The following is a 9,667-nucleotide window of genomic DNA, read 5'->3' on the forward strand; positions in this document are numbered from 1 at the left end:
TTTTTCTGTTCATCACATTGAAGATTTCCTGCCATTCCTTCCTGGCCTGCCAGGTTTCATTAGATAGGTCTGGAACCACTCTGATAGGTTTCCCTTTGTATGTGAGGGCCCTTTTCTCCCTAGCTGCTTTCAGAATTCTCTCTTTAGCTTTATATTTTGCCAGTTTCACTATGATATGTCGTGCTGAAGGCTGATTCAAGTTACATCTTAAGGGGGTTCTTTGTGCCTCTTGAATTTGAATGTCTATTTCTTTTCCCAGATTTGGGAAATTCTCAGTTATAATTTGGTCTAGTATCCCTTCAGGCCCTTTATCTCTCTCTTCCTCTTCAGGAATTCCTATGATACGGATGTTGTTCCGCTTGATTGTGTCACTCAGGTCTCAAATTCTCCTTTCCTGCGCCTGGATTAATTTCTCTCTCCGACTTCGGCTCAGGTCTCATAGTTCACTAGTTCAAGCTCCGCATCAGGCTCTGAGCTGTCAGCACAGAGCCTGCTTCAGATTCTGTGTCTCCCACTCTCTCTGCCTTCCCCCACTCATCTTCGTCCTCTCTTTCACTCTCTCTTTCTCTCTCTATCAAAAATGAAAACTAAAAAAATAGAAAAGAAGAAGGAATTTTCAAGTTCAGAAAAATGTGTCCAGGGCCAGCAATACTTGGGGATCCCTTTACTCATATTTACCTCGCACCTTTTTGAGTGAGCCCTGAGGATTAACCTGCAGCCAGAGAGACAACTTTCCTCTAAGAACAAGTGCTTTGAAGAGCCTGTGTTGGACTGGGCTGCCTCTATTGGTAGTGAGCACCCCGTCTCTGGAAGTAACCAGATGGGAGCAGGACACTTGTCTGGAAGACTTGAGATGGGATCTCATCATCAGAGGCACATTTCCCCAGACGATCCATGAGCCCCTGTTCAGCCCCACAGTGCTGCAGGGGACCCCTGTTCAGCCTCACAGTGCTGCAGGGGCCCCTGTTCAGCCCCACAGTTACAGGGGACCCCAGTTCAGTCCCACAGTGCTGCAGGGGACCCCAGTACAGTCCCACAGTGCTGCAGGGTACCCCTGTTCAGCTCCACAGTGCTACAGGGGACCCCTGTTCACATCCACAGTGCTGCATGGGACCCCAGTTCAGTCCCACAGTGCTGCTGGGGACCCCTGTTCACATCCACAGTGCTGTAGGGGACCCCAGTACAGTCCCACAGTGCTGCTGGGGACCCCTTTTCAGTCTCACAGTGCTGTAGGGGACCCCAGTTCAGTCCCACAGTGCTGCTGGGGACCCCTGTTCACCCCCACAGTGCTGCTGTGGACCCCTGTTCAGCCCCATAGTGCGGCAGGGGGCCCCTGTTCAGCCCCACAGTGCTGCGGGGGACCCCTGTTCAGCCCCACAGTGCTGCGGGGGACCCCTGTTCAGACCCACAGTGCTGCAGGGGACCCCTATTCAGCAACACAGTGCTGTAGTTCTAGGGTCACCCCTGTGTGGTCTCCAGCAGCAGCTGATTCTGAGATTCTCCAGTCCAGATGAATATTGATGTCTCCATTTTACAGATGGTTCAGATGGTTCCAGTAGAGCTATCGCTGTTCTCTCTTGCCTGTGGACTGGCCCTTGCCCACAAGTCTCATCCTTCTATGGCTCTTGTGAAATAAGACAGAGTGGCCAGTGCAGACATGTCCAAAAGGACAAGCCCAGCACTCTGGAAGTACCGGCAGCATCCCATGGGGCAGGCCCTACAAGTGTTGCTATTGCCCTAGAGGGTGTCCCGGAGGCACCTTGACCCCTGGGGTGTCTGTGTCCCATCCCCTGTGCAGAAACCACTGGCCCTCAAGGAGAAGATTGGCATGTGGTTCCCCTGGCCTCTTCTGTCACCTGCCGGGGGAGTTTGTCACAGAGCATTGACGATCTGTGACAGATTCTAGCAGCTTCTCCCAGATGGATGTTTCTGAAGGACGTTGACAGGTTTCTTTGGCATCTTCCAGCTGCTAATTAGCAACATTCTCATTTCCCTTCATCACAGAGGCAAGAAGGCCCACAGCAGTTCTTCAACGAGCTCATAGAAAATGTTCCTTTCTTTCCTATTGATACACATTCAGGACGCGAGGAGGGCCCTGGGTGTGTTTCGGCTTCTGCGCATGGCTGCAGGGGAGCCGCGGAGCGCACACACCGCCGGGGCTGTTGTGGAGGCTGTGTTGCCCACACAGTGCATGGAGGCCTGTGTAGATCTGCTCATGGCCCCCCCAAAATTCTGCAGGGGGCCTTTATTTCATTGTTGGCTGGCTTGCCCCTAGAGTGTTTACCTGATTTAAACTTAGGGCTTTGTCCTTCTCACCAGTTCTTTACGTGTCAAAACTAGTCCTTCAAGCAGAAGTCATGTGATTATAAGGGCAGCGGAGAAGGACCTACCGTGTGCCAGGCACTTCATATCTTTAATTAACATGTTCATCTCGCAAAGATCAGTGCCTGTCATGTGCCTGCTTCCGGAGGTTTAAAATGGGGCGGGGGTGTCTTTGCAGTGAAGACCAGAACACAGTGCCCCGGGTATGCCCATCCACTCAGAATGTCCACAAGGTCTCTACTTCAGACACGGCTGGGGCCGAGATGAATGTTGGGATGCATGAGACTCACAGAGCTGGGAGTTGAGACGGTGTGGCCTCTAGGGTTTCTTTGCAGGTTCTGAGATTCTGCAAGGGCAGGTTAGGACTTCCGAGTGAGAGCTCGGAATGCTGGGAGCAGCAGGACTAAGCCCCACCCAACCTCTTGTAAGGATGCAGGTCTGATGGAGGCGTCTCAGGGACAGGACGGGCAGGTCCCCGGAGAAGCCCCAGCCCCTCCCTCTGATCCAGGCCCCTCGATGAAGCTCTGGATACTACACCGCCACGTCCCACGTCCAAGGTGTGGCCATCGGCCAGATCAGCCTCACCGCGACTGTGAGAGATAAAGCCGGATAGGGACTCCCCTCAGCCCCGCAGCAGATCCAGTTAACGCAGTTTCTCTTCCCAATGCGCTGGACCAGTTCAGCCCTTGCTGTGTGCGTGCGCTGAGGGGAAGTGTGTCATTTCTGTGACGGGCTAGGAGTTATGGAGGTCGCCTGGGAAGCTGCCCTGGAGAAAGCATGTTCAGATCTGTGCCCTGTGATGTCTTCCGCTTGACAAGGGAACCATCACCAGTCCCAGGGATCTGGGGAGGCAGCTCCAGAGGGAGGGGCCTGAGTGACTTTTCTCTCTCTCTGGAACAGAGCAGGGCAGGATGTGACTCAGAGAAGGGGAGTGCTTGTCACATAGCCAGGGAGTGGAAGAAGATTCCTGAAACCCTTAAGCGCCTGAAAGGCTCTGCGGGCAGACTTTGGCTCCTGTGCAGAAGCTCCTCTGGAGGATGGGTCTGGACCCGCCCTTAGAGGCAGCGGGCTTCTGCTTCGGGAGCTCCTGGCGCAAGCAGGTCCTGAGCAAGGGAGCTCTGAGGTGCCCCCATTCTGATCCCACAGACCCTTGGGTGGGCCGGGAGGGGGGGCGTGGAGCTGTAGACTGTGTATGTCTAATGACTGCCCAGTGACACCCGTGCTGCTGGTCAGGGGACCATGCCTTGAGAGCAACTGCTATAAGCCCGGATCCTACGTGACTGAAATGTCTTTATTTTCATGGCACTTCATATCTCGTGAAATGAAGCCTCGTAAACAACTGAACATGCCGCTGAGAAGCACAGAACCTCAGGCCCACGGGCGGCTGGAATCCTGATGGGGGTCGAGTGCCCAGATGCCGCCAGAGCTGGTTAGGACCCCAGGGCCTTGCCAGTCCCCCTTGCAGAGGAGGGATGTGCAGGTGCCACATGTCCTTCTCCCTGCGAATATTCTGGTGAATTCTGCCCCACAGCATGAGCTGGGAACACAATGGCCCTCTTCTCTCTTGTGTCTCCACATACAGGTCTTTCCCCTGTTTAGGCTGATGCCCAGGAAGGTGACGCTGATCATCCGGGCTATGATGCAGGTAGGAACTAAAGGCTGCATGCCCGCCCACCCCAGCCATGGCCCCTGCCTCGCTCGAGGCAGGCCCGCCCCCCCCGGGTGTCAGAGGGCTAGAGATGGGGAGCTCCAGGGCATGGGCACCCTCACCTCTGAGGATGAGGTGGGGGCTATGGGCACTGCTGGCTCTCCCCAGCCCAGATCACCTCGGAGGGTGGCCTGCAGCCCCAGCCCAACATCCTCTTCTCCATCAGCAATGAGAGAGCTGCCGTGGTAGACGGTGCCGGGCTGGTGCGGGGGCTGGCATCAGCAGTGGCACCGTGTCCGGGTTTGTGCAGGCCGTGGACGCGGAGACCAGCAAGCTTGTCATGGTGTCTCAGGTAATGTGCATGGGCTCCACGGGATGAGGGTGCTTCCGAACCCTCCCAGGACACGGGCCTCCTAGTGGTGTGTGCAGTGCTCCCCACAAGAGCTGGGGCGCTGGTGAGCTGTTCACTGGGTTCCGGCTCTACTCCTGAGGACCACCCCCTCTGAGGGTCCTGCTTCTGGCCTCTGAGCCCACAGCCCCTGCTGCCACCCGACCCCCAACCAGGGCCAGCCTAGCCAACCTGGGCCCCCAAGATTGCTCTTCTCCACTCTGAGACTCCCTAGGTGCTCCTTGGTTTTTGTTTTTAATGTTAGTTTTTGAGAAGGAGGGAGGGAGGAAGGGAGAGTGAGCGAGTGAGTGAGCGCTTGAGCACAAGTGGTAGAGGGCAAGGGAGAGAAGAGATAGCATCCAAAGCAGGCTCTGTGCTGACAGCACAGAGTTCAACAAGGGATTCGAACTCACGAACCATATGATCCTAACCTGAGCTGAAGTTGGATGCTCAACCGACTGAACCGCCCAGGCACCCCTCCACAGTTTCTCCTTGAGGGCCAGTGTCTGGTCTCCAACCCCGTCCCTGCCCTGGGGTCATTCCAGTGTGTGATGGTCATAGCAGCCCCTAGTTCTCTCAGCACCCCTGCCCCTCAGCAGCTGCTGGACCCTCCTTCCCCGAGGCTGACTTTGATCCCACATTGATGTCATTGATTAGTCCCTTTTGCCAGAGTCTCAGTCTCTCCACAAGCAGCTCGGGTGAACCACAAAGTCCTTCTGCATCATGGAGCAGACACCCTGATTCTGCCCGCTGCCCTGATGGAGACAAGTGAGTGCTGGGAAAGTGCAGTCTGGCCTGTGTGTGCACTGCAGGATTCAGAGACGTCCTGGAGACGAAGATGAAGGACCAAGGAGGCCTGCTTTTTGTTTTTTGGTTTTTTTTTCCTTCTAAAGAAAGGATGAGGGGTCAGGGAGCTGGCTTGTTTCCTGCTGCTGGGGCCCAGGGGACTGACATGGCAGCTGCCTGGAACATTGGCCAGAGGGGCTGAAAGCCAGTGTTTCCCTCCCAGCCACTTCTCTCTCTTTTTTATTTTATTTATTTATTTATTTATTTATTTATTTATTTATTTAGAGAGTGTATGCACCAACAGGAGGAGCAGAGAGAGAGGGAGAGACAGAATCCCAAGCAGGCTCCCTACTGCCCGTGAGGAGCCTGATGTGGGGCTCAAACCCAACAACCGTGAGATCATGACCCGAGCCAAAACCAAGAATCAGACACTAACCGACTGAGCTCCCCAGGTGCCCCCATTTCTCTGTGTGGTCTGCCCTTGGTGGCCACCTCTCTCTGTGTCTGCTGTCTGGCAGGGTGGGAGAGGAACTGGGGGAGGGTCCTGGCAGCCCTGGGCAGATGGAGGGGCTTTGTCACCAGTCCCATCTGAAATCCATCTCCTCGAGCCCAGGCGAGCAGGGGTTCAGCCCACATGTCCGCAGAGTGTATGGGATTCTGCTCAGAAGCCCCAGTTCCTCCTGTCTACACCAGGTCCTAGAATCAGCACCCATGGGCCAGGACTGGCAGAAGGACACTGGGCAGTGAACAGGACAAAGGCAAGGATGAGAACGGATGTTTATCGGGTATCTAATTTATGCCAGGCATTAGCACGTATCACCAGATACAGGAGGTGGCTCAGTATGACCAAATGCCAAATAGGCTTATGGGATTTCATAGCCTGGGTTCAACAAGAGTCCCTAGCACTATGAAGAGGCCTAATAAGGTTGATCTTGGACCAGATTAAGAGGAGTATAGACTTCAGAATGCAGAAGACTATATAGTCTGCTCTAACCAGACTCTGTAACGTGGATTTGTCCCAGTAACCTGCTTCCTGACTAAGACAGACACGTTCGATTTGGGGTCAGGAGGATCTGGAATCCTGTCCTGTGAGGGCCACCCAGCCTAGAGGAGAACAGTCCCCGATCACTGCCCCCGTATCTCTGTGGTGCTGACTGGGAGCAACCCAACCAGAGAGGGCTTCGGGCTCAGAGGACCCAGCTGGGAGCCCTAAGGGACCGGGGGGAACGGTGGCCAGCTGCGTGGGGGGTGAGCCACCCACGGAAACAGGCTGCCTGGGGAAGGGGGCATGGTGCTAGACCCCTGTGCGTGCCTTCTAGCCACACGGCTCCCAGGCCTCCCTCTTTCGGGGGGGTCCCTTTGTAAAACACCCGCTGTCGGCTTTCAGCCCCAACGCTGCAGGCCTGAGTCCCAAAGCCCTTTCCCTAGGACCTCATGAAGGTGGAGGTGCTGCCTCTCCAGGCCGTGAGGATCTGTGCCCCCATCACTCGGATGCGGACGGGAACCCAGATCGGCGGGGGGCCCCTCCAGCCCCTGCTGCAGTGCTAGCGGTCTGAGAAGCCTCCTGGCGGGCCTCGGGCTTTGAGCTCTGGTTCAGGACGAGCTGGGCAGGAGGCCCTGCTAGGTGGTTGCTTCCTCTCCTCTCAGCCCCTGCTGGGCCTCAGGAAGGTGCCCTCCCTGCATTTCCTGCTCCGGGCCACATGGGCACTCTGTTTTCTCGCTCCCCGCGCAAAGCCCTTGTGGCATGGTGTTGACCCCTCTCGGGGTGTGTGTGTTGGCACAATTGTTGAGTGATGCCTGTGTCCCCCTCTCCCCGAGTCTGTCACCTTCCTGCGCCTGGCACAGTGCCTGGAGACAACAGGAGCTAACATTCCTATAGGGGGGACTCAGGGCTGTCTGTGAAGAGACTCGTTTAATGGTTGTTGGGAACCCGTCGTTCCTGGGCTTTTGACAAAGTTCCTCCTGGGATCAGGAGGTAGTGCGCTCAGCACTCCACTTACGGGAACCCCACAGGCAGTTGCAGGGACTTTACATCTCTGGCGTTGTTTGTCTTGGCCTTATCATAAAGCACAGACCTCCTCTGAGTCATCGGTGCTTTTCCACTCTCTGGCCCTATTCCCCCGCCAAAGCTACAACCAATCGCATTTAGCCAAGTTTCCCCGGGGGCCGAAGGAACCTCCCCTCTCGCTTTGCCCTATATATATATCCCTGTGTGACTTTCAGTAAACGGACTTGATCAGCAACTGCAGACTTGTCCCCTTGTCTCCTTTCTTCCACTCACCCCTCCCCCACAGGAACCATTCGAAAAAGGGTCGCGGGCCGACTCAAATGGTCATTAACAAGCCGTGTTGGGGCTCCCGGGGTCCTACTCTGAGCACCCATAGGAAGCTTATGGCCTCTGCCCAGGGTCGCGTGGCCTATAAGTACCGGAACTGGAAGTCCACCCAGGTGGCCTGGCCTGGAGTCTAATCTTAACATTAATGGGATTACCTCCATGTGTCTCCCCGACTGGGTACTCAGGAGGTATGAGGTGAGCGAGCCCGTGAACCGCACCTACGCCCACCCCACGTGAGTGGAGACCCCCTGCTAGAGGGAGAAAGAGGCTAGGGAAGAACGGGGCACCCATTGCCCAAGGGAGGTGGGAAGGCACCCAGGCCGTCGGAGGTGCCCCAGGGGTTGGGTGGGGCACTCTTTGTGGCAGGACCCTGGTGGTCACCGGCCTGGCTTCTGACCGGCAGATGCCTGTTTACATCACTGGGATCACCAACAGCCAGAACCCTTTCTCCTTTGGCAGCGCTGTGCCGGGCGTCACCTTCTACAGGTCTGTCACCAAGCGGGACACCCTGGACATCCGGGGACGGCACCACGAGGTGACCACCCACCCAGAGCACCCTGCCCCTGGGGTACTGCAGCGTCTGGGGCAGGGCGGGGTCTCCCCACATTTCTGCACACGAGGTTGGCACCCTCCCACCCAGGCTGGTCCCAGCCCTGTTCTCTCTCACAGGCTCATTGGGACACTGTCTCCCAAACGCTGATAACACACTGACCCCAACTCCCCCCCAGAGTCCTGCCTCTGTTCCCATGCCTCCCAAGACCAGGAAAATGGGCTCCTCCCTCTCCCTCTGCCCAGTCTGGGCCTGCCCGCAGCCCTTTCCCCATTAAGAATGTTCTTAAGTGCTAGAGAGGGGCTTCGTAGGTAACCTGCTTCAGGCAGCCTGGTGGGAAGTTCTAGAACATCACAGACGCTTGGTCAGGGCCCCTTGTCTGTAACTTCTCACTTCCTTTCTGAGGTGATGCCTGGCAGCCCTGGGGGCTTGTTCCAGATTTACCCCAGAGGGCACACTCTTCTGCCCTTTGTCCTGCTTAGAGGGACCCTGGCCTCTCCTCAGACCTCAGGGCTGGACGAGTAGCTACCAGCCCCCTCTATGTGCTGACGGGCCCATACACCGGAAGGGACGTGCCTGTCTTGCCCAGGGAGCCAATGGGGAAATGGAAAGATGGGACGGGTTTCCAGCCCTGGTGACTCTAGTCTCCCACCCCTGGGTCCTGCAGGACTCACGCATGGGGTGGTTTCAAGGGTTATTCTTGCCTTATCTATGCACAGTGTGAAGGCTCCTGTCCCCGGTGCCAGGGGGCTTCCTCAGACTGTTCCCATAGCACAGCCATCCCATAATAGAGGGGCTCTTTCGGGAAACTGGGAAGTCTACCAAATACCTCTTGCCTCATCACCCACTTCACATGCTAAAGGCTCTGGGAAGCCCTGCTCACTGGAGTGACCCAACATTTCCCACCTGCACCCACGAACCTTGTTGACACTCCGCCTCCCGCACTTGTGCAGGGTTAGTGCCCTCCGCCAGAGCAGGGAGGCCACAGCCTTTGAGAACAGGCAGGCAGCTCTCGAGGGTACCAGAGCCCCTGGCCCTTGGCTGAGAACGTGTTTGGGGTCTTCCCCAGGCTTCGCTCTGGCTCCCATCACTGTACAACTTTGCCATGAATATGCACGGCTGGGTGAAAGGCCGGACGAGGCTGAGGGTGGTGGTCAAGGCCGTGGACCCCGCTGCCAGAGAGCTACGGACTCACCAAGGAGCTTACTGGCGAGATCCAAATCCAGGTAATGGGCAGGTGGGCAGAAGCCACCGTTGGAGGGAAAGTACATGCTGACCCAGCGGCCTTCCTCCCAACCCCCGGCCCCATGGGGGCGGTTCAGGCACACAGAGCCCCTTCGGCCACCCCACAGCTGATGAGTTCTCAGGCATCAGGGAGCATGGAGATGGCGCTGCCTGAGGCCATGGGATGAGGGCCAGACCGGCATGAACAAAGCTTGATGTACTCCCCACATAGCAGGTAATTCTGAGCATGCAGCCTGAGGTGCCTTCGTGGTAGGAAGAGGCTGGGAGCTCAGCTGAGGGGGGCGTTAATTGAATTGCCTGTGTCTGTTTCACAGACACTCATAGACCGCATAGCAGAGGCCGATGTGCCTTTCCCCAGCTCCCAGTGTTGCCTCACCAGTGAGGTGCCCCCTC

The 9,667-nt window shown here is 56.6% G+C and overlaps 1 protein-coding gene across 1 annotated transcript in view; it reads left to right on the forward strand.

Annotated features, from left to right (window-relative positions):
* The first annotated feature begins 5,562 nt into the window (after nucleotides 1-5,562).
* Nucleotides 5,563-9,667, forward strand: part of LOC115274477 (nuclear pore membrane glycoprotein 210-like) — a 14,883-nt gene continuing 10,778 nt past the window's right edge. The window contains exons 1-3 of the mRNA XM_029917902.1: nucleotides 5,563-7,674; nucleotides 7,939-8,014; nucleotides 9,099-9,255. Of these exons, the coding sequence (XP_029773762.1) occupies nucleotides 7,625-7,674; nucleotides 7,939-8,014; nucleotides 9,099-9,255 (283 nt within the window). The 5' untranslated portion in view covers nucleotides 5,563-7,624. The remainder of the gene's footprint in view (nucleotides 7,675-7,938; nucleotides 8,015-9,098; nucleotides 9,256-9,667) is intronic.

The sequence above is a fragment of the Suricata suricatta genome, chromosome 12, assembly GCF_006229205.1.
Source record: "Suricata suricatta isolate VVHF042 chromosome 12, meerkat_22Aug2017_6uvM2_HiC, whole genome shotgun sequence".
NCBI lineage: Eukaryota > Metazoa > Chordata > Mammalia > Carnivora > Herpestidae > Suricata > Suricata suricatta.